Source organism: Plectropomus leopardus, chromosome 14 (assembly GCF_026936395.1).
Source record: "Plectropomus leopardus strain MGB_pleo_1.0 chromosome 14, ASM2693639v1, whole genome shotgun sequence".
Lineage (NCBI taxonomy): Eukaryota > Metazoa > Chordata > Actinopteri > Perciformes > Serranidae > Plectropomus > Plectropomus leopardus.
The window spans coordinates 30,623,809-30,648,749 of NC_142189.1; the positions used below are offsets into that span (position 1 = coordinate 30,623,809).

The 24,941-nt window shown below is 40.3% G+C and overlaps 1 protein-coding gene across 4 annotated transcripts in view; it reads left to right on the plus strand.

Moving 5' to 3' along the window:
- The window catches only part of ccdc88c (coiled-coil and HOOK domain protein 88C), a 69,858-nt gene that overhangs the window by 24,343 nt on the left and 20,574 nt on the right, over positions 1 to 24,941 (plus strand). For 3 of the 4 annotated variants that reach the window (XR_006106506.2, XM_042500373.2, XM_088087636.1), the window contains exons 4-24: positions 293 to 362; positions 1,073 to 1,131; positions 3,407 to 3,490; positions 6,628 to 6,771; positions 7,585 to 7,817; positions 8,408 to 8,489; positions 10,161 to 10,319; positions 10,615 to 10,761; positions 11,174 to 11,324; positions 11,431 to 11,612; positions 11,778 to 11,915; positions 12,478 to 12,762; positions 12,873 to 13,670; positions 15,119 to 15,246; positions 15,355 to 15,496; positions 15,583 to 15,693; positions 16,708 to 16,869; positions 16,994 to 17,271; positions 21,235 to 21,378; positions 23,794 to 23,980; positions 24,095 to 24,240. Coding sequence is in view for 3 of the 4 variants with exons in the window: in XM_042500373.2 (XP_042356307.2) it covers positions 293 to 362; positions 1,073 to 1,131; positions 3,407 to 3,490; positions 6,628 to 6,771; positions 7,585 to 7,817; positions 8,408 to 8,489; positions 10,161 to 10,319; positions 10,615 to 10,761; positions 11,174 to 11,324; positions 11,431 to 11,612; positions 11,778 to 11,915; positions 12,478 to 12,762; positions 12,873 to 13,670; positions 15,119 to 15,246; positions 15,355 to 15,496; positions 15,583 to 15,693; positions 16,708 to 16,869; positions 16,994 to 17,271; positions 21,235 to 21,378; positions 23,794 to 23,980; positions 24,095 to 24,240 (3,830 nt within the window). In the remaining variant the exon portion in view is untranslated. The remainder of the gene's footprint in view (positions 1 to 292; positions 363 to 1,072; positions 1,132 to 3,406; positions 3,491 to 6,627; positions 6,772 to 7,584; positions 7,818 to 8,407; positions 8,490 to 10,160; positions 10,320 to 10,614; positions 10,762 to 11,173; positions 11,325 to 11,430; positions 11,613 to 11,777; positions 11,916 to 12,477; positions 12,763 to 12,872; positions 13,671 to 15,118; positions 15,247 to 15,354; positions 15,497 to 15,582; positions 15,694 to 16,707; positions 16,870 to 16,993; positions 17,272 to 21,234; positions 21,379 to 23,793; positions 23,981 to 24,094; positions 24,241 to 24,941) is intronic. The other variant, XM_042500374.2, reaches the window with a different exon arrangement.

Consider the following 24,941-nt stretch of genomic DNA (forward strand, 5'->3'; position numbering starts at 1 on the left):
CAGAATTTTAGGTAAATTTAACAATCAGATATAAAGTAAACATAAATTAAGATTTATGGTAAATTCACTTCCCTTTTTTAAGGCAATGGATTTTTCTATATTTCTTTAAGTTATTAATTTAAAATCTAGCATCTCTTAGTCTTCAAAATTATTTTTTGTGCCTGCAGTGCTTGTTAGTAACACTACACAGTTTTTACAGTTATTATCATAACCATAAAACTGACAATATATTTGTTCTTTTTCTCTATGTCCCTCTAACTCCCCTTCAACCTCATCTTCTTCTCTGCTACAGGAGAGCTTACAGCAGTTGATAGTTATGCCCCTGCCCAACATCCTCTGCATCGCCAAGGATCCGCTGTCAGGTAACACACACATCACACACCTGATTACTAATGCAGTCCTACCTTTTGTCTGAGCTTTGATGGAAATGCATAATACACACATGTATCTTTCTATGGAGCATTGCAAAAGACCCACTCATGACCACAGTGTATGTTGGGATGGTCCTCCTTAACCTCTTGTTAAGGTGGCTACCATCCTATTTATTACATTTACCACAGTTGTGAGTATTTATTCCCTGTTCTCAGTTTCCAAGGCCTCCTTGGAGCTAGTGTAAAAAATGTGTGTATGTGCTGTATGTTTCTTTTGTTTGAATTCTGTTAACCTGCTGTTAGTGTTATTAGCCATATTAGGCTCATGATAAGTTGAGTAAATGCTCTGTTTATGTTTGTTTTAGATAGTGTTGAACTTAACTTTTCACTCACATTTTTGATTTTTGATAATTTTGGTTGTGGTCGTGCATATGTAATACATTTTAGCAAGGTTGTTTATTTTTGTTTAATCTGTGAATTTCCAGCACATTTTGTACAAGCACATTTTGTGTGCAGAGGGATACGAGTGTGTATATATTATATATATTAAAATGGGTCCTAATGGTTAAACGGGAAAAGCCCCCCCCCTCCGCCCTATGCCCCATTACTGCTTGTCATATTTGTATTTTTCTCTTTAAAATTTAGAATGTCAGTGTGTATTCTGATCTACAGCGTGTTTGTGTTTTGTTTTTTTTTTTCAGCAAAGAGCATGGAGGAGCTGAAAAGACTTTTGTTGCTGATACTTGGCTGTGCTGTCCAGGTAACACACACATTCTCTCACACACACACACACACACACACACACACACTCTCACGCCCAAAACACAAGAGCAGCTTGACTGTACCACCCAGTGTGTGAGCAGGAAGTGTGTTAGTGTGTGTTTAGTTTTGCATGTCTGAGCACAGCCGTTCATTGTGCCTGCTGATAACCTGCAGGGTGGGACTGCAGGATCATAATGCTCATGGAGTTACTCCAATGCTTTATTCACTGTAATCTCCTTTACAATTATGGCACTACACAGTGAACATGTTGAGCATGAGTCGGCATGGTTTGACTGTTCGGGAGCCTCGCTTCAGGGCACTATAACTACACAGATGTTACTGTATGAGAAAGGAAATATTTGTATAAGTTATTAAGATAACCCTTTAAAAGCTGGAGTGACATCACTTTTCTTATGCTGCTTTCAGACATCTTTGTCAATTATTTAAACCTTTGGACTCTGAGCAAATTGTATGGCAAAAAGGCAATTAGGAACTTGGTAAGAAATGTTCCACAGATTGCAAGAAGCTGGTAGATTGAAAAAAGAATTTTCAAAAAGCTCGAGAAAAAAATATAATTACAGATATAAAACTCATGTACAAAATCTTTTTTTTAACTACTTTTTACAGTTCATTTCTTTCTTTGTTTTTAAAAATGCCTTTTTTTAAAAATGATTTTTTAAATGAAATTACAACTAATTTTCTTGTGCTCATGACCTTTCTTTTGGGCGGGTCATTCCTTCTTTCATTGCTCATTGCCTTCTTCCCATGTTTTTTTTAAGGTCATTTCCTTGTTTGATTGATTTTAAAACTTTCTTTAAATAATTTCTAATAAATAAATATGTTCTTGTACTTTTAACTTTTTTTTCTTTACCTTTCTCAGTTTCTTTGAGCCCTGATAAAATTTGTGCAATTTCTTTCAAAAACATGGCAAAAAGGCAATTGGCAACTTGGTAAGAAATGTTATATAATAATATATATATAATATAATATAATATAATTTCCTTCTTTGTATGTTTTTCTTTTAAATTTCTGTTTTTCTTTTTCTTTTTCTTTTAAACTTATTTAAAAATAATTTTCAGCTTATTTTCTTGTGCTTTTAACTTTTTTTGGTTCAAATTATTGGGTCATTTCTTCTTTCGTTGCATTCTTCCCATGATTTTCAGAGAAATCAAACCTGTTTGCTCAGGTGTCCAAGGCTTAACAGGTCCGGGATTGTAAACCACCAAATTTTGAAATCTATTTTGAAATCTGTTCTCTTCATTTTCGTTAAGTAGTATAGTATGAGCCAGATATGGCAAGGTAAGAGTTAATTGTGTTACCTGAAATTAAAAAGGAGGGGCTATTCATGTGGGAGGTCGGGGCGCAGGTTGTTTTTCTGTCAGCTCTTTGTTGTCTCTCGTTTCCACCTCCTCCAAAAACTCTGAACCCCATGGCTCTTTTTATTCATCTTGCTGTTTCTTATTTAGCTATTTTTGCACGTGACTATTCTGTTTCCCCCCTTCATCGCTTCCTCCTTCCTAATTTCCCTCTCTTTCAGTCTTCCCTGCTTTTGTCTCACTCTCTACCTGTACTGCTTCTCCTGGTTCCAGGGAAAGGGCCGCGAGGGTGGCAAGAGGGAGGGGGGGTGAAGCCACATGAAAATGTTGCTGATGTGCACAATAGCACTTTTCCACCCCACGGGGGTCAGATCCACATTTCCCAAACTTTATGTATTATTCAACATACTACATTTCCCATAGTCCTGTTCTTCTAGGCATTAACCCTTGCAAATCTGAGCAAATTGGCTTGATTTCTTTCAAAAATATGGCAAGAAGGCAATGAGCAACGAAAGAAGAAATGCAAGAATTTGCAAAAAAAAAGCACAAGAAAATTAGCTGAAAATTCTTAAGAAAAAAGTTTTTTAAAAAAAGAAATAAACCCATCCCACCTAATTAATGAGAAAATGACCTTGAAAAAGTAGTTAACATTTTTTAATAATTTTGTAAAATAATTTAATATCTGTAATTATAATAATTATATATATTTTCCTTCTTCCCCTAGCCTTTACATTTTTTTAAATCTTCTAATTTCTTGTTATCTGTGAAACATTTCTTATGAAGTTGCCAGTTGCCTTTTTGCCATGTTTTTGAAAGAAATAGCACCGATTTCACCGATAATGCTATTTAAATGTATTAACATTCCTAATTTCCTGCTCTTGTGTGTGTGTGTGTGTGTGTGTGTGTGTGTGTGTGTGTGTGTGTGTGTGTGTGTGTGTGTGTGTGTGTGTGTGTCAGTGTGAGCGTAAAGAGGAGATGATAGAGAAGATCAAGCTGCTGGACATTGAGACGCAGGCTGCCATCGTCTCTCACATCCAGGAGGTCAGTAGAGCACAATGCGAGCTCGTGACAAGAATACAACAGTGATGAATGCAGATCACAAGCTCAGATATTTGTCATGCTGTTTTCACAACCTCACAAAAATCTTCACGGAACTTAAATTATTAAGATTAGCAGAAAATCAGCAGATGGAGTTTGCTCAGTTGTCATGGGACCTAAATACCTACAAACTACAAACTAACAGGTGGTTATTTGTGGGGGCAGACCTGTACCTGTTCAGATATGGTCTGTTGAGTCAGTTGAATGTCCACTCTGAGTTTTTTCTGGTTGTTATCTGGCTCTGAGGGCAGGAGCATAAAACTCTGTAAAGTCATGACTAAACCTTTGTGAATGCACAAAGCCATAAAATATGCAAAGGCATTCTTTCTCATCAAAAATATGAAGCAGTGCTTACATAAATCTGTTTAGATAGTGCTAAAGGGCCAGACACACCAGCTGACATCAGAGAACTAGCAGTGATGAAGCAGACTGAAAATGCTGCTCTCCTCACATCGCCTATGTCTCTGCCAAAAAGTTGGTGATAAACACATCACAAAGACTACGAGCACGGAGGTTATTTGTATTTATCATTCAAAAGAGGACACCACAAACTATTTTGATGCAAGTTAACTAGTTAGCAAATTAACACTACAATCTAATATTGAAATAACAAAGCATGTTTACCATGCGGCAGTAAAAAACAACATGAACCATCAGGAAATGTTTCTGCTAAAGAGCTCAATGGCTAAGAAAAACAATCTGACTTTTTATAACAAGTTTGTTATTGATCGTTGTTTTCGATCTTACTCCCTCTGGACTTTGGCTCTTTGTTTACTTTCCTCACTTCCGTTCCTCTTCTCACATGTTGAAATGAACAGCCAATCAGAAGCCCGTTTTAAACAGAGATCACGCCATACACAGTCCCTCCTTCATGCCTCCTTTGCAGTTTTACATGGAACCAAATGACGGCAGCATCAGTGTGTGATTTTAAATAAGATGTTAGCATTGTGGAACCAAAAGAGGCGTGATGGGCGTGACATGTAACACAATAGTGTCAGACTCTAGTGTGACATGTAACTTGCAGTGCTTTATAAACAATAACAATGACATGACAATCACAGTCATTTACTGTCTGTTATATGGCAACTGATCTCGTCCTCTGCTCAGAGAAGCTCCTGAGGCCATGTCCACATGGAGACAGAATCGATCTATGTCATTTTTGTTTTAAAGCAGTTTTCTATAAACACGGAATCGTCTCAAGGAATATTTGTGTACACACATATTGGTGGAGTTAGCACAAGTGGGATAAGGGAGAGGTGGGGCTATGGCGTCATCGGTTCAGGAAAGATTCATATGGGTTGTAAACATGTAAATGCAAGGGTGGTGTCTTCAGATTTGTCCACTCTGGGGCCCGGTTTCAATAATCAGTGTAATCGGCCTCCTAAAACACTGGTTCTGTGTGGACGAAACATCCACACAATAAAAAAATTTATTTTGCGGATACACCTAAACTCGTCTCCGTATGGACATGGCCTGTATCGTATTGTTTTCCCAGTTTGTGGACGCTGTCTTTCTTCTTTGTGTTAACAGCTGATTGCTATCAGTTGCTTTTTAAGTCTCCTAGGGTCACACACATAACACATGGTCAATACATTACACTCGTCCTGACCATGGTCACGTCCTGCCTGCTGTCCTGCCTCTACAGATACTGTATCGGTGCTGTAACTACCTTCCCAGGTGGCTTAGAGGCAAGACGCTCGTACCTTGTATTAGGGGTCTGCAGATTAACGGCATGAGCGATTACTGGAGCTGATATTTGGCATTTTGCTTTCATCTGTATCTGCATTTTATTTTAATGATTGCCGATAAAATATATTAATTAAAAAGTGCAGAGGAAGTGTCAGCATGAGAGGAACTTATACTTTATAAATCCTCAGGGAGCTATTTTCATTTATGCATTTTTATTTTAATTTTCGCTGAACTTTATAAAAAAAAAGTTGCCTGGAAGCTCTATATAATGTTTCAGTTTTGATTAATCATTTGCTAAAAGCATTTAAACAAAGCTTGGTGTTGGAGTTTGTTATATTCCAAATTCTGCATATTGACATAAAGATTTTCATTTTTATTGTAAATGCATATTGGTTCCAAATATTAGTTATCGGTCTCATTAACTACTAATTATCAGTTTCGACCCAGAAAAACCAATATCACTCGACCCCTATGTTGTATACAGAACAGCGAGGCAGCACAATGGCAGAATATTCCTGTCATGAACAGGCAGTGTAAGAGGGGCTAGAATGATTAATTCCTGAAGGGGCTCAGCCGTCTCTGATGCCCGTTCAACATGCTAAATCACCTGGGAAAAAAATGCATTGCAAAGACTAAGACAACAGACGCTCACTGATGGCCCGACAATGACCGTTGGGTCGACTTCATCTTGGTGTGTCAGGGCCTAAAAATGACTTGCATTGATTTATCTCAACTTAGCATGAACCATGTCCAAAATCAGCTGACATCACAGAACAATAACCGCTTGGTCATCAGCTTTCCAGTTTAAAGGCTTTGGTTCTGCATATGATGTTTATTATTGCTTCGTCCTATTTTCAGACAGCTCGCTTAATTTGCTTCAGTCCTGCCGTATCAGGTCAAACCCTTCGCCTCTGAGACAGGATATTATCTGCTTAATGACTCAGGTGATGAGGCCTTGCTGATGATGCTAGCATGCTGGTTACCCTCTGACCCCATAGACACTTTGAAGAGTCTGATATTACTTACTGTATGGAAACTGTGTTCTATGTTCAAACTAAGAACTTTACTGTTTTAAGTTCCTGTTAAGATCCTGATGTTTCCAAAAGTGTCAAACTAGTTAAGCAAAATTACAACAGTCATGAGTGTAAAAAAATGTTCAGTGTAATCAAACCATGCAGCTGTAAAAAGGGTTGTAGAATTCTTACCAATAAATATGATAAAATGTTAGAATAAGCTCAGTGTCCTGTATGTGCAAGGAGGAAGGCACTATGTACTATGTTTTTGCATACAGCTTAACTTATCCTGGATTTGTCAACATGATTTTGTGTGTGTGTGTGTGTGTGTGTGTGTGTGTGTGTGTGTGTGTGTGTGTGTGTGTGTGTCTGTTGCAGGTGACCCATAACCAGTTAAATGTTCTGGACCTGTCCTGGCTGGAGGAAGGATCAGAGCTCCCAAACGAAGAGCTGGAACCTCTGTCCCGCAACATGGCGGCGTCGCTACAGCAACTGATCGACCAGAGAGACAAAGCCAGTGAGGTACAAAGACCAGTTTCCCACACATTCATTCATTTGTGGCGGCTTGCCACGACTTTGCTTTCACTCACCTCTGCCGCAGCTGCTTTTCCTCCATTGATCTGATCAACTTTCAATGAATGGAATGATCGACTATGCACCTGCTACTAAAACTTCACAAGCTTCAGTTGAGGAAAAATCGACTCTTGGAAGAGCTCCTCATGTGCTGCATTCACAGACTTGCAAAAACCACTGAATTTAGAGAGGGGACGGCACAGAATAGATGTTCAAAACATCAGCAGCTTCTATTGCAGCCGCTGCGCTAGCCATCATTATTTCTAAATGAATGCAACGTAGGCGTGTTATGTGAGCGATAATGGAAAGGCATGCTCCTTACATGGGAGCGACCACACGTGAGGGATTTCTGGGAGGTGATAGCCCCATGATTTAACAAGGAATGTGGATTCAAAACCTCCAGATGATCCACTCAACTTTTGAGGAGTTATGCAATGCAACAGCACCTCTTGTAGCAACTCTTTGTTGTACGTCATGTCATCTCTAAAAGTGAAAGTAAGTTTTTTCTTTGCACATTTGCAAAATATGGCTTTTTTGAATCGCCTGAAATCCCACCTCATGTGAGCACTTTTTTGTGACAATTTTTCCATTAGCCATATTTCATGTTAGCAGTTTCAATTTGCACAATTTGAGGGTCAGTGGAAACCTGCCCATTAAAACATTTATGCTGGAAAATTGGTCACATTTGAAGAAGAAAGTTGTCAAAAGTCTGCTGTAACAGTATTTCAGTGGCCATTTAGCAAAAACATTTCTTTTTTTCAGGTGATTGTGGATCTGACCCAGGAGAGGGACTACCTGTCCAGTCAGCAGCCCCGGGAAGGCTGCAGGAATCTGGGCATGAGCAGCCCTGAGCGTGGGCAGAGCGCTGGAGGCGTGGGAGTCAATAACGGTGGACCAGCTGTGACTGTGTCCGGGCTCACCAAAGAAGAGAAGCAGCATCTGTCTGTGGAGCTTGCCGATACCAAAGCTAAGCTCCGCAGATACAGACAGGAGCTGTGAGTCTGTCCCCACTCAGTCACACAAAAAGTCAAAAACTGGATGTCGGTTACAGACTATCAAATCATTGTAAACTGCTGTATTATTTTCACATTAACATTCAATCATACTCATAATTCAGTCAGATCGTCTTCCCATGTGGCTGAAATAGTAGCTCTCTGAGCACTGCTGCACATCAGAGCCCTGAGTGTTTCTGTGGGGTTCACTGGTTGAAGTCTGAGCTGTGGTGATCCGGGCAGCAGCTGGAAGTCATTATACATCCAGCATAGCTTATTATGCTGTCTGCTTCTGATAGATATACAATGTAATCACACAGGGAATCCATCTATTTGCAGATAAACTCCACGCTCCATCTTTACACACAGCAGCTGAAGTCATTCTGTCTGCATTCTTTTACTGACCTCTATTACAGACCTACAATAGGACACGTCTCCTGCATGTCTCTCCAGTTAACTGTTAGCTGTCAATCTTTTCAATTGCTATCAAATTATCCACACATTACCAGGGTGTAGGGCTGATTATATAACATGACACATTATTAAAAAAATATGGACACTGAACTGTTATTTATGTGTGTGTATGTTTGCAGGGAGGAGAAGACGGAGCAGCTGATGGATTCAAAACATGAAGTGGAGCGGCTGGATCAGGAGTTACAGAAACAGAAACAGGAGGTCAGGCCGTGTTTAGAACCAGCAGTGTCAGATCTGTGTCACCAGAGGAAAATGATGAAGTTAAAAACAAACAGTAGAAAGGCAGTTTAAACTGATAAGTTACTGTATAACGCTGGGGATACACTACACGTTTTATTTGGATTCTATACCAGCATTTATGAGTGAGTTGTATTAGGAATAGAAGGATCATGTTTTTGAGTTTTTTGATGCTAAAATTCTGTGTCTGATTAAGTGTTTAATTGCCTACATTGCACACTTTATCTAAATCAGACCTATATGGAAGTTTAATTACTGTGATCAGTAAGTTTGGACCAGGTCTAAACTGGTTTTCTCTTGCCCATATTGCCCAAATATGGTCACTTGTGGCTCCAAAAATCCAAGATGGTGACGACTGCAATGCCAAACTTATCTTTATTTAATCAAATGTATTAATTTATTTGTTCCACCTCCCTACTCCAGGGACTACGAGCGGAATATAGCAGCTTTGCTAAAACCTGGTGCAAGGCATCCCTCCTTGTTTTATATGAGGTTAATGCTTTATGGTGCACTGTCCCTGTCTAAATACAATTACATTATACGACACACTCGATGCTTAAAGTTGGGAGTCCACATCACCCATTGCTAACTGTAATGTCACAGTTTCCAATGGGTGATATCCACTACTTTATTTTCTATGATACACGAGCAGTTTGGATAATTTTTTCCGTCATCGTGAGGTGGCTGTGTCTCAGGTGTTAGAGCAGGTCGTCCTTTTATCAAAAAGGTTTGTGGTCCGATCCCCTGCTCCTCCAGTCCACATGTCAAAGTATCCTTGGGCAAGATGCTGAACCCCAAATTGCAAATGGCTGCTCCATCAGTGTGTGAATATGTATGAATGATTACAAACTCAGTAGCAGGTGGCATCTTGCACCACCAGTGTATGAATGTGTATATGAACATGATTTATAGTTTGAAAGTGCTTAAAGTGGTTGAACGACTAAGTAAGCACTGTGCAAGTGCAGGTCCATATAGCCTCCAGAATAATAGCATTTTTTTTAAAAAAGGCTTTTGTTCCTCATTAAGACAAAGCAGCTCTGCTCAGTTCACGTGCTAAATGAGATTGTCAATGTGATCATCATCAAGTCAAACAGCTGGCTGCTGTTTATTGATTTGTCTGTTCTACTTTGACAGGAAACAGGCCTGAAGCTCAGCAGGTTACAAAACACTTAACACCAGAAAATTGAATATAGTTCATACAGTTTATATAGTTCCATCATAACACTATACAGGGAATGTCATCATAATAGTTTTATTAATTGGTAAAGTAAACAAGGGTTCATTCACATAATTTTTTTAAACTAAAAAGCTAAATTTGTTTTGTAAAAGTTTTCATTTCAGTTCAGTTCAACTTTACTGTCAGTGTATTATGTATTCTAGAAATCAATCCAATAATGCAGATCTAAAGTCTGCATTATTGACAGTTTTTTCTAAGGTTCCATTAATCCAATCCAATACTGGGAATGCGTTTTTGTTTTTTCTGCTCCTGTCCAATGTGTAAGACATGCATAATGATCTGCATTGTGTCTGTCTGTCATGTGATATCTAATGTTCTAAATGTGATACTTGAAAAAATTATTTAAACAAATTAAATTAGGGGAAAATGATATTAGTGTTTGTGTGTGTGTGATTTAGAACCAGTCGCTGTCTTGTGAGGCTCGTTCAGTCAGAGTGTACCGGGACGAGGTGGACTCACTGAGGGAGAAAGCGGCCCGGGTGGACCGCCTGGAGACAGAACTGACCAGATGCAAAGAGAAACTCAATGATGTTCACTTCTACAAGACCAGAGTGGAGGTACCAACACAGCTTCACTCTACAGTTTACCTTCAGATTCAGAGCTGTACACTAGTGTCTGTAGATACTATGAGACAGTATGTCCTGTATTCAATCTGTGAAGGTTTTGATACAGACTTTGATTTACATGGACACGTAATACAAAACCTTATTTCTACTTTGCATGGATATGCTCAGTGCTATTGAAATGCACAAACCTTTAAGCAGATGCAGACGACATGAATACACTATGAAGCCAGACTCACTCAGCAGCTGGCACTGGCAGTCCACTCACTCTGTGTGCGTCTTCATTCAGGAGCTTCGTGAGGACAACATGACTCTCCTGGAGACAAAGGTGCTGTTGGAGGAGCAGCTGTCAGCCTCCAGGGGGCGCTGTGATAAGCTGCACACGTTGGAGAAAGACAACCTGCTACTTCGAGCTAAAATACACGACCTGGAGATGGTATGACACCAGGCCATTATCATTCATTTATCAGTCAAAATACCATGTATGGAATTTTTCAAAGACTTTCCACATGAAAATGAAACAGAATGGTTTTTAACATATTTAGAAGTAACAGGGTTTTTTCCAGAATATTGCATACATACATGTAATTGCCAGTTTTTTGCTGTTGATTAGAACGAATTATGACGGTACACTATTGGCCTGATTAAAACTTTGTTCAACCAGCATTACATCTATGCTCCTCTTTTTTTTAATGGAAAAATATATTTTAAAAAGTAAATATACATACCTACATTAACCCCCATATATATTTCTGTAACAATAACATGTATGTCGTACAGTAAAATACTGTAAGGTTTGCTAAGTGTGTGTGTGTGTGTGTGTAAATGTGTGTGTGTTTGTTATGCAGGAGAGGGACAATGAGCGTCGGAGGTTAGAGGAGCTGGTGGAGGAGAACATGCTGCTGGAGATCGGACAGAAACAGAGTATGAACGAGTCAGCTCATCTGGGTTGGGAGCTGGAGCAGCTGACCAAGAACCATGACAACACTAACACAGAGAGTAAGACACACACTGTTTTTCTACTCTGTTATACCCTGTTCTGTGTGTGTGTCCAAAAATGTTCCCTTTATTTTGTCCAAACCAGAAGTATTTTTCTCTGCTGCAGCTCGTAAGTCATTGGTCCACGAGCTGAACGAGTGTGTTTCCAGCCGAGTGTTGAAGCTGGAGAAGGAGAACCGAGAGCTCCAGGCCTCCATAGAAAGACTGAAAGAGGAGAACCACCTCTTGCAGGAGCAGCAGCTCCACACCCAGGAGCTGGACAGGGAGAACCAAGGCCTCAGCAAGAAGGTAGGACGCCTAAAGATCGAAGAAAAGAAAAGAACAGATTTTTTTTATTGTCTGTTTGTTACAGGCACTGGCTCTCCTGCCTGTTAAACACCACTTTGTCCCTAGACTTACACAAGAGGGTCGTAACACTGTTGTTATGTGAATTAAAACTTGTTTGTTTGTTAGTTGGACCGTCTGCAGGGTTTACTGGACCAGGAGAGACTGACCAATCAGGACATGGAGTCTCTAGGAGAGGAAATATTGAAGGAAAAACAGTGTCTGGAGAGAGAACTGCACACTCTGAGGGCAGAGAAAGACAGACAGGTAGTTCACACACACAGACACACACAGACACACACACACACACACACACACTCACACACTCACTCACTCTCTCTCTGGTTATGGCTAAATTGTATGTCGACACTTTAGCCGACACAAGTGGCCTACACCGTTATGCGTTTTTATATGTGTGCAGTGCTGTGTCTGCAAGGCTCTGCAGTGACACCTCAAAAACAACAGTCAGCATTTTATGATGTGCAGTTAAGTTTGATTGATTTAACCAACACACTTAAAACACACAGAAAACATGGTTTAAAAACAACAACATTAAACAGAAGTATAAAATTTGGCTTCATTATCCACTGGGGTGAATGGTTTTCAGTTTACAAAAATGAACAGGAGGTCTGCATTGCCAGATGTGTATTTACCTTTCTGGGGAGGTGAAAATCAGGCCATGGTATATGGTACACTTGTACACAGAGCCTCAGTACAGTGCCTATTCAGCACATAAGTATAAACCCTGCTGAATTTTTCATTGTTCATTATAAGAGACCAAAAATGCATCCTTTGTTCACACTGTATCCCACTCCTCCTGTCAAATCAGATCTCAGAGCTGGAGAGCGAGAAGCAGCATCTCGCTGATGCTGTGGCGTCCCTTCAGGAGCGCGCTCAGTCAAACAGCGAGGCGAGGGTCCGCGAGGTGGAAACAGAAAACCGCCTGCTGCACCAGAACATCACAGACACCAGCTCCCGACTGGCCAGCTTAGAAACCCAACTCAAAGGAGCCAGTGAGGAGGCAGAGAGGCTGAGGGAGAGGGCCGGGCGCTGTGAGGAGGTGGAGCGAGAGGTAGCGAGGCTGGAGAGGAGCAGGGACGCTCTCAACAGAGAGGTAATAATAATAATAATAATAATAATAATAATAACACCACGTTATGCTTAATGTGTTCTTAAAAGTTTACTGAATTATTACCAAAAAAAACGTTTCTATTGTGCTTCTAGGTGGAGTCTCTGCGTGCATGCAGTGAGCGGTCAGAGGCTCTAGAGAAGCAGATGTCCTCCCTGGAGCAGGAGGTGCACAGGCTGAAACGGGAGGCAGAGGATGCCCAGCGGGAGCAGCAGCGACTGGCAAGGCAAGAAGCAGAGAACGGCCTGCTGTCGAAGGAGAACCTGGACCTGCGCTGCTCACTCGAAAACCTGCGCTCCTCAACTGCTCGTCTGGCCTCCCTACAGGAGGAGCACACAGAGGCACAGAGACAGACACAGGATCTGCAGAGGAGGCTGGAGGAGGCCAGAGAGGAGGTGCAAGGAGAGAGGAAGAGGGCAGAGAGGCTGGAGCTAAACGTAGGAGCTCTCAACCAGGAGAAGCATCGCTTAGAAGAGGAGATGCAGAGGAGCAAAGAGGAGAGGGAGGAGGAAGAGAGACAGAGGCAGGAGACCCAGGCCAGAGAGGAAGAGCTGAGAAGGGAGGTGGAGGAACTGAAGGAGGAGCGGAGACGGAGGGAGGATGTTGAAGAGGAGAGGAGGAAGCTCCAGCTGGACTTGGAGCATTCAGAGAAGGGCAGGAAGCAGCTGGAGAAGGAGAGCTGGAGGATCCGAACCCAGCTGGAGGGGAAGGAGACGGAGCTGGAGGAGAGAGCCAGGCGATTGGCCACAGTGGTGAAAGAGGGCGCGGCTCTGGGTAAGGAAGTAGAGAGGCTGAAGGAGGTGTCGGTCAAAGCCAAGGAGCTTGAGAGGGAGAACAAGGAGCTGCAGAAACAGGCGACGATAGACAAGAGGACTCTGGCCACTCTGAGAGAGGTGAGAGGAGAATGCTTCACAAAACAAGGCCGTAGACATGAATCGTGATTTCTTACATGAAGTGGAACGTGCATTTTATATGTCATGAAGTGGTGAAGAGAAGTGAACATACTTTAAAGACTTCCCTTATGAGTTTTTGTCAAAGAATAATTGACACTCTTCCCCACAGCAGTTGATAAAATAATAGTGGCAGTTATGGAGTATCACATGATGTTCCTCAGCATAGATGTAAAGTCCTTTAAGTACTTTGGACTTACTTTTATGAACTACTGTTTGCAAGTTCCAGAATGAAGTCATACTCTAAATGGAAGGATACTGAATAACACTGTACGTTTACATGATGTCAGAAAAAGAGTTAAAGTGTTAGTCCGGCTTAAACTGGACTTTTAATTATGTAAACATTTGAATCTCTGAAATTCAGAAAGTATGTTTACACAAATAGTTAAGTCAAGCTACGGTTATAGCTCAATTAGGCTATTCAGGCTATGGTCCCAAGATACAAGCGACTTAATATGATGCAGTTTCTGGCTTTTATTTGACATTTAGTGTCGGCAAAAAAGTGCTGTTGCACATTTCAAATCTTTATTCAGGGCATTAGCTCGGGAGGCTAACTTAGCATGTTTATAATACGTGAAAGTCAGTGTTACCCTGAAGATGCACAGAACCCTCAAACTATTAAACTATGGAAAAATGCAACCAATAATTGCATATTTGTATTGAACATCCAAATCTGATTCAGTGACATAATTCAGAGTCAGTACAGCCCTAGAGATTAACCATATAATAATAATAATCATAATGACGATGATGATGATGATAATAATAATGATGATGATGATGATGATGATGATGATGATGATAATCTTTATTTATATAGCACTTTTCAAGCTTAAGTACGAAGTGCTTCCCAGATTAAAAGATTTAATAAAAACAAAATATTACACTCATGTAGCCCCTCCCCTGCCCCCCTTCATGTCATACAAAAATAACAGTGGAACACAAATAATAAGCAGCACTGCGAACATTAACAGATGAAGGTGCAAGTTCATAAATACAAATTCATAAGTACAAAAGTAAAATGTAGATAAAATAATTAAGCTCATGTAAGCAGAAAAAATGTAGAGTAAATTAAATTACCATATGAACAAAAAGATACGATGCCAATGAAGGTGATGATCACATGTTAAACAGGTAGAATGACAGGACAAACTCTTGAATTTAAAACAGGCAGCAGTATAAAGTATATGGAAGTGTTTAAAATGATTGGCGCATAGAAGAGCAAGTCTTGGCCAGGATATCCACTTGCTACAGTGGAACTCCCAAAATGTTGGCAGTTATCGCCGTCAGACCGTTAGCTGATGTGTTTTGAGATTGGCATTGTTAATATTTTGACATGCATTGTGTCATCCGTATGGAAATGTTGATGTGTATGATCTGTGTGTGTGCAGGAGCTGGTGTCAGAGAAGCTGAGCGTTCAGCAGCAGAGTGTCGAGTTAGAGAGACTCAATGAAGAACTGGAGAAGATCGGACTGAACCGGGAAAAACTACTGCAGCAGGAACACACACTGGAGGACAGGTAGTTTCCTCTAATATGCAGATGTTTTCATCCCATTCTAGGGTAAGTGATGTCATGCAGAAAAAAGTCTCTGACGGGTAATTGATTGATTTATTTTTTCCATGTCAGCAGGTACAGGCTGCTGGAGTCTCGGCTTGAAGAAACTGTCCAACAGACAATGAAGATTAAAGAGGAGAAAATCTCCTGTCTAGAAAAGAAACTAGAGGAGAGCAACAAACTGAACACTAAGCTACGTGCTGAGCTAGCCACCGTAAGGACACGCATACAACCACCGAAAAATCTTCACAGATTTCAAAGTGTTGTATTGTATGTGTTACAATGTTGTTTTTTTTCCAGGGCGAAGGAAATCACAACTCCCAGCAGCGCTCAGGAAATGACCAGGGTCAAGGGTCAGCCACTGCTGAACTGCTACGAATCAAAGATCATCTGATTAATGTAGAAAAGAATGTAAGTTTTCTCTTTATTAATTCCTGATTTAAAAACCTCACAGTACATCTCATATTACTATTTCTATGTTTAATTGATAGGTATAATGCATATTTACAACTTTTTATATATATACAACCTATTCTGTATTTTTTAGTCTTGATCTGTATTTATTGTAGCACAGCAGTTTCCAACTGGTCCAGTGAGCGGGTCCGGGTTTCTCCTTAGTCATTAGTTCAAGGTCCACACATTGTAAATAACCACACCTTCAGTGGTATCTCCCATAATGTAAACACATGTCAGCTACCAAAACATATTGTAAGAATAAACAGCAACAGAACTTCAAAATAAAAGCTATGGGCTAGAAGTTCACTGTACCTCATAAAGTGTGTTTTTACAAACTTAAAACGTTCATGAGTTACTGTCAGTCTTTTCAGAAGAGACCCATGACCCACTGTTGGACCACTACCCACCAGTTAGGAACCACTGATGTAGCATTTTTAATGTTCCTTTGTATGTTAATTTTCCTATTATTTATTTCAAAATGTATACTTTTCACATAATGTAAACTACATATTCATGATAGTATATTAACCCTTTGAAACTTGAGCTAACTGGCTTGATTTTTTTCAGAAATATGGGAAGAGGGTGACGAGCCACTGAACAAGAAATGGCTTAAAAGCTGGCCAGGAGTTAGTACAAAGTTACAAGAAAATTACCAGAAAAAAGAGAAAAAGAAGTAAAAAACAAAACAAAAACAAGGACCCTAAATAACCTCAAAAAAGTAAAAGTTAAATACACTTATATGATTTAAAATATATATTTTAAATATATAATTCAGAGAATTAAGAGATAAATGTAGCTTTATGGATATATTCCCCCAGTTTGAGATCATTTCCATGTTACCTAATCTTTTACAGTTTGCGGAAAGTTTCTTGAAAAATGCTCATTATGATTTTCCCATATTTTCAAAATAAATCAAATTTTCTTAGTAGGTTGAGTCACTGATAGTTTTGGTGTCATTATTTTCTGTAGAATGCTTCCCTGCAGACGGAGAGCAGTCTGTTGAAGGGGCAGCTCAAACAGCTGGAGAAACAGAACACATCTCTGAACAACCAGATGTTGGTGCTGCAGCGACACACCACCACCCTGCAGGAACAGAATTCATCTTTGCACACACAGACTGCTAAACTACAGGTAAACAACATCCAAATCACCTACAAAATGTGTGCAAAAATGGGCTTATTGGTAACGTCACTCGCACTACATTGCTCCAAATAATTTAATTTGTTTTGTTCGTATGGATTCTGCTGTGTCTTAGGTGGAAAACTCCACACTCTCCTCCCAGAGTGCATCTCTCATGGCCCAGAATGCCGTCTTGCAAGGCCAAGTCACCGCCTTGGAGTCAGAGGTAGAGTCGTGGCAGAGACAGCGCGAGGAGGCGTGGAGAGGCCGAGAAAGTGTGCTCAGCGACCATGACCGGCTGCTGAGCGTTCACGAGAGGCAAGCGCACGAGTACGAGCAGCTCATCAGTCAGCACGCTGCTCTGAAAGGCAAACAGAGAACGCTGGAGAGCGAACACAGGACGCTGCATAGCAAGTGAGTGAAAAACACACAATCCTTACAGTGAAGTGATAAAAAGATGATCTTTGATAATCCGTAGGTTGCAGAGGTCTCTCAAAGATCACTTTGGTGTAAACACATGGTCAGAAAATAGTCATTGAGGAAAATTTAATGGACAATAATCTCATTTAATCAACTTTTAATAGAAGAGACTTAATTGAGTTTAGTCTTCTGTTAAAGTCACAGTGAAACGGCAATTAGAGCGTTTTTGGCTTATGTAATGTGATGTCGTGAAGCGGAGGATATGAGCACGTTTGAGATTAAGAGAGATTTAAATTAAATCTTTGAAATCTGATTGGATTGCAGAATATTAGCTTCATGAATGCTCTGAGTGATTATAGTGTGATACACAGAGTTGCGGAAAGATATGAAGCTGTAGGTTTGTTGTTAGATGAGGACAAGGGGGTGAAGGTTTAACTAATGAATCAGACCTGATCCACATTCTTTGGAAATGCAAACTCAAGTTTTTGCCAGCTGAAATCTAAACACACACCTCCTTCTGTGGTAACGGTCAAGTGATGTTGTAGCTGGTCATTTTAAAAAATCACATTTGATTAAATACGTTTATGTAACCACCCCGAGTTCAAGATGAGTCAAAATTATTTTTGACATTTTACGGAAAGGGAGGAGAGGGATTTTGAGATAAATGTTGTAGAAAATTCTTTCTTAAAACATATATTAATCATATATCAGGAGATTAAAAAAAAATCAATGAGGGATGAGAACTTGGAAAATATTTCATTATATTAATTTCACTGTGGCTTTAATGCTGTGCTACAACTTGTTAATATTGTTAATATAAAAAAAGAGGTGTAGTTGCCCAATCCATATTTTACACTCAGTCTGCTGTATGCACGTGCAAAGACGGTTTGGTTTAGGCACTGACTTCATATCGTTAAGATCAGGACAGCCCGTTGGTCCAGGGATATGACCTGGACAGATAAGGTTTTGTGTATGGATGGGTGATGGGAGGTCTATATTCTTGCAGAAGAATGTATTTCTTACATTAACCAATATGTACTATTGTTTCTTAGTAGGTCCACATGTTATGGAAATAAACTGCTGCTTTTAAGTTTCAAGGTTTTAAGGTACAAGAATGACCGAGAAAAAGTAACAAAATGTATAAAATGTTATATTGCATGAGAGAACTTACCGGAGCTCCATATTCAGTATTTATCTAACATATATATGGACACACACATCCAGTGTTGTCAGTCAAGCTTAGTTTGTTGATTATTGATCACTTGTACACACATTGTGTTTTACACCACCAGTGGCTGTAGGTCACAGTGTTATTGATCAGTGACGGGACATCAACCGACACATGAATCACTAATACAGCATAACCCTCCATAACTTGTTACTTATTTGTTCCATTTGGTTTTCCAGGCTTTTCCTTTTTGTTTTTTTTTTACATCAGTATTGCTGTAATACCAAGCCAGAGATGTTCTCATCAGGTTTTTTCTGCCCCTCTTCTGATCTGATACTGGGTACCTTTGATACTGAGTCAGATCCCATACTCATATTCACCTAAATGTTGGATTTCAACATGAATCTACCACATTGAACCAACAGCTGTCGCCCACTTAATCTGACACTCCTCATTTTTCACAAGCTCCATGATCTGATAATTTAAGGTTCAAAAATTGAAAGTTTATAAACTAAGTTATTGATGGGATATTAAGGGAAGATTAAAGGAGCTGTATATGACATTCAGAGCATATCTGTGGTTTAGAGTCTCAATCAGATTGTCTCCACATGACTCTCAACATGTAGGTGGCTGAGATGGCAGCTAGCAGCTAACAGTGTCAACAGCGCTAACAAAGGCATCAGAGCTGACGGTGTTAACCTGAGGGGGAAGCAGAGGGAAGGTGCTACGCTTCTATGACAACCCTGCAGATTGAGACATTGTTATCAGCTGTAACCACAGTATGAGTGCAGTGCAGAGTGGTAGTGATTAGCCTGTCAGTGAAATACACTCACAGTGACTCACATACACTGACATCTCTGCTCAGGACTCCATTACTCCATTATGTCTTTACTTAGCAAAAAATTGTTTGCTCTGCCTGTCACATACAGAATCTTTAAATTTGACTAAAATTAAGGGGGTGCACTCTACTGGAGAGAAGATGTCTCACTATGTGTGGATTTTTGGGACTACAGAAACACTAGCAGGCTGAGGTGGACAAAACACTGAAGAGTTCAGTAAAGAAAAGATGGGATTTTGATCGGATTTATTTTAGCCGATACTGATCAATTACAGTGTGCGTGAATCAGCCCTGATACCGATACGAAGGAGCACTTCGGGACGTTTTCACATCAAACATTATGGAGTTAGTACAGAGGTCAAAGTGTATACACAGAATGAACCTTCCATCTTACACACATACACACATTAATGATAGAAAACACTGTGGATCTGGTTGTAGATTTCTATTGTTACATTTGCTTCACACTGTGTGTCAGCATGAGTTCACTCCCCTCTCTTGGCCCCACAATGGAAACAGCTCTGCTAACGTTTAACCAGCCAAAGAAATGGAAACTCTGTTTTTCATTTTGGTAAACTCGTCATGCTGACTCAGCCTCTGTTGGAATGTCCTTAATATCTGATGTTTAACCGACATTCTCACACTGCCAACCTGACAGTTGTGTTACATCATACTTTAAAAATAATAATCATGATAAAAATAATAATAAAGGGCTGTCCACACCAAGCACTATATCTGTAACTATAACTATAACGCTAACAATGTGAGCATCCACACTGATGAAGGATAATGCTCACGCAACACGCTTCATGAAAATGGATGTTGATAAGCTGCTGCTGCTGTACACTGTGAGGAGGCTGAGGAGAAACAAACCGAAAACTAGAGGGATATGGGTTCACCAAATTCTTCAAAGATGAACTTGGAGAATCAAACACTCTATTACGAGGAGACAGGTTTCATTCATACTTTCGTGCGAGTTAACATCAGTCTGCTGTTTGCTGTGTTCTGGTGATTATAGAGGAGGACATCGGAAAAGACAAAACCACCTTCAGAGACCTGTCAGTGCCAGAGAGCGACAGCTGCATCACTCAACTCAGATTTCTTTTTTTTGTAATCTGCAGCCCAATAATAGGTCATACAGGCGTTAACAACTGTGACTGAGTGATTTCACCACATTAAAGGTTGTTCCTAAACCACAAATGAAAGAAATAATCTGCAATTAAGAAGCAGACACCCAAATTTAACACTTTAAATTCAAAGGATTTGGATCTAAATACAAAATGTATTTTGTAGCCTATAAATCATTATATTAAGGTGTTTTTTAATCAACTCTAGGAACTTTTTTCTTCTCCTGATAGCAGTCAACAGCTCCATCTACTGGCCAGAATCTGCTACAGTCAGGGAGACTCCTCAGTTATTGATGACTAAATTCACAAGAATAAAAACACAAAGAAAACAAATCAGTAAAATAGTCCACACCCTCTACATCTACATCTTCTTCAACATAAAAACAGACATTTTGTGGTCCATTTTGTGGTTACATGTTAGGATCTCTGTTGGATGTGATGTCTAAATAAGATTCTGAGTGGCTGTTAGTATTTCTTTTGTTCATGAAATTGCCACAGGAGTGAGCCAAAGGATATTGTTCACCACTTTCATTGATGTTATAGTCGTAGTGTGGACTTCGCCATCCACTTGAGTTGGAATAATTTTTAAATGTTTTTGTAGCTGTGGTTATAGTTATACTGTAAAATCTGACACGTTGATCATAACATAATCTCTTCAGCAGAAAATAGCATCTTTCTATATTTGTATTTTGGGAGCATTGTCTGTGCCAAACTCTTTCTGTAAAGGGTGTAACCAGACATGACCATGAGGACTGCTCATGTTATACTCACAGACAGTATCATGTAGAAATAACCCCCTGCTGTATCCATCTGTCTGTGTGCAGGTATTGTAATTTGCTGCAGCAGAAGGAAAAATGGGAGGAGCAGGAGGGGCACGGTCGGAAAGAGAAGGAGGAGTTGAACCAGGAGATCCAGAAGAATCGGCTGCTACAGCAAGAGAATCTACAGCTGAAAACAGAAGTGGACAGGTACTGTATCTTTACACGCAGACATGCCATCAGACATTGACAGCATTTGTTTTAAATAGTTCTGCTGTGAAAAACAGTAAACTCACGTGCCAGAGAGACATAGGAGACAGTCAAATATGAAGTCGGATCGCGGCATTAATGCTTGCTTGAACAGGTTTGGTAAAGGAATATTAGTTCAGTCTTGGGATCCAAATCAGCTAAAAAATAGTTTTCTTAAAGATCACATATTTCAAACAATCAGATTTTGATGTCTTTTTTTAAAGTCAAAAATCAGGTACAGGAGCTATATAAATACTTTGAAAGTGTCAGAACTCTCAGTTTACACAGAAAGGCACAGTCTGTATTCACAAATTGACCTTAAAGATAAGCTGTCAGGATGCTTGTAAAGTCCTGTTGTCGCAACTTTGCTATATAAAAGGTAGAAAGTGAGTCGGGCCTGAAAACCTGGACATCAGTGGCTATCTTTATTTTCTCATTATTTTTTGCTTATTCTTAATTGTAGGCACTACATGCTACTAATGTTCTATCTGTTCTATCTGTAGCAGAAAATGGGTCTACAGGTTTGTGTGTGTGTGTGCGTGGCTGAGTAAAATCTAGACAAACAGTGATTGTAGGGTGTGAGTGAGGATAGGTTGATATACAGTATATATTATATACACATGCATACATACACCTTCACATACACTGAACAAAAATATAAATGCAACACTTTTGTTTTTGCTCCCATTTTTCATGAGTTGAACTCAAAAGATCTAAAACATTTTCTATATACACATTTCACACACACAAAGACACATTTCTCTCAAATGTTGTTCACAAATCTGTCTAAATCTGTGTTAGTGAGCACTTCTCCTTTGCCGAGATAATCCATCCCACCTCACAGGTGTGGCATATCTAGATGCTGATTAGACAGCAGGATTATTGCACAGGTGTGCCTCAGGCTGGCCACAATAAAAGGCCACTCTGAAATGTGCAGTTTTTCTTCAATGGGGGGGCCTGGGGGCCTGGGGGGCCTGGGGGCCTGGGGGGTCAGATAACCAGACTGTATCTGGTGTGACCACCATTTGCCTCACGCAGTGCAACACATCTCCTTTGCATAGAGTTGATCAGGTTGCTGATTGTGGCCTGTGGAATGTTGGTCCACTCCTCTTCAATGGCTGTGCAGTTGCTGGATATTGGCAGGAACTGGAACATGTTGTCGTATATGCCGATCCCACACATGCTCAGTGGGTGATATGTCCAGTGAGTATGCTGGCCATGCAAGAACTGGGATGTTTTCAGCTTCCAGGAATTGTGTACAGATCCTTGCAACATGGGGCTGTGCATTATCATGCTGCAACATGAGGTGATGGTCGTGGATGAATGGCACAACAATGGGCCTCAGGATCTCGTCACGGTTTCTCTGTGCATTCAAAATGCACCTGTGTTCATTGTCCATAACATACGCCCGCTCATACCATAACCCCACCGCCACCATGGGCCACTCGATCCACAACGTTCACATCAGCAAACCGCTCACCCACACGACACCACACACGCTGTCGGCCATCTGCCCCGAACAGTGAAAACCGGGGTTCATCTGTGAAGAGAACACCTCTCCAACGTGCCAGACGCCATCAAATGTGAGCATTTGCCTACTCAAGTCAGTTACGACGACGAACTGCAGTCAGGTTAAGACCCCGATGAGGAAGACGAACATGCAGATGAGCTTCCCTGAGACGGTTGTGACAGTTTGTGCTCAAATTCTTTGGTTAGGCAACCCGATTGTTGCAGCAGCTGTCCGGGCGGCTGGTCTCAGATGATCTTGGAGATGAACATGCTGGATTTGGGGTCCTGGGCTGGTGTGGTTACACGTGGTCGGAGTTTGTTAGGCCGGTTTGATGTACTGACAAATTGTCTGAAACGCCTTTGGAGACGGCTTATGGTAGAGAAATGAAAGAAATGAACATTCAGTTCATGGGCAACAGCTCTGGTGGACATTCTTGCTGTTAGCATGCAAATTGCACGCTCCCTCCCTTGCGTCATCTGTGGCGTTGTGCTGTGTGATAAAATGCTGTGGCCAGCCTGAGGCACACCTGTGCAATAATCCTGCTGTCTAATCAGCATCTAGATAATCCATCTCACCTGTGAGGTGAGGTTTAGACAGATTTGTGGACAATATTTGAGAGAAATGTGTCTTTTGTGTATATAGAAAATTTTTTAGATCTTTGAGTTCAGCTCATGAAAAATGGGAGCAAAAACAAAAGTGTTGCGTTTATATTTTTGTTCAGTGTATAATATCTACGCACAGTTTCACATACACCATGAATACATTTATACGTGAGTGGAAAGAGGGTGAGTATAAGTCACAGTAAGTAGAACTGAAGAAGAGGAGTGTTTTTCCTTAATGTTTGACGTCCCTGTCTCCTCCTTTAGATTAACAGAGAGCCAGTCGCAGCAGTCAGAGCAGTGTGAGGGGCTGCAGCAGCGCATGAATGAACTCAAGAGCTCGTTAAGCTCTGCCCAGCTGGAGCAGAGCCGATGGATGACACGATATGATTCACTGATGGAGCAACACCAGGGTCTGGATCTAACCATGACCAAACTAGATAACCACTGTGAGGTGAGTGGAGCCTTTTATTTAACCACGATGCAGCATTTGACTTTTGGAGAGCATTTCTGGATCTCTGTCTCTTTTTTACCTTCCTGACTGACCGCTGCGTATGTGTGTTTTTAGCTGCTAAGTCGATTGAAAGGGAACCTGGAAGAGGAGAACCATCACCTCCTGAGTCAGATCAACCTGCTGAGTCAGCAGAACCACACCCTGCTGGAGAGGAGCATGGAGAGCAAAGAGCTGTATCACCAGGAGCAGAAACTCTACATGTAACTGCACAGAACAGCTGCAACACAAACAACACTTGAAACCTCACACCATAACACACCCATACTTATGTAGTTTACAGCACCAGTAAGTGGGAATGCACCAATTGTGAAATTCTGTTCTTTTTTTCTTGTTTTGTTTGTTTTTGTTGTTGCTGTTATTTATCCTCAGTGTGTGCAGGGAAACAAAGAAATCTTCAATATTAAGAAAAAAACGGAACTGTTTTAAAGTAATTAAGCCCTTCAATACACCATCTTTGAATGAGTACAAAAGTAATCATACAAATTTTATGAAACAACCTGTGATATAACCTTTCACTTGAAAACCATCTTATTAAAAAAATAGATAAATAACAGCTTCAGAGCCTTTTACTATATATAATATATCATAATTCCCTCACTTACCCTAAGGAACTATTTGACTGTGTTCATACATATGGCATTAATTTTGGCAAGATTGTGTATTTTTGTTTGATCTTGAAATTTCCAGCTCAGCTCCTACAATAAGTCTAAAATTCACTGTGGAAACTAGATTGTTATATTCAGACTGTTAAGTAAAAAAATGCTCCATAGAAACTAATTCAAACTGCACTTTGATCCCACAGCCATCAAAGCAAAAAAAAGCATTGTATTATTTATTTGTGTCATACTGGGCTTTTGCCTTGGAATCTAATTCCACTAGGTGCACTGTCACAATAAGAGCT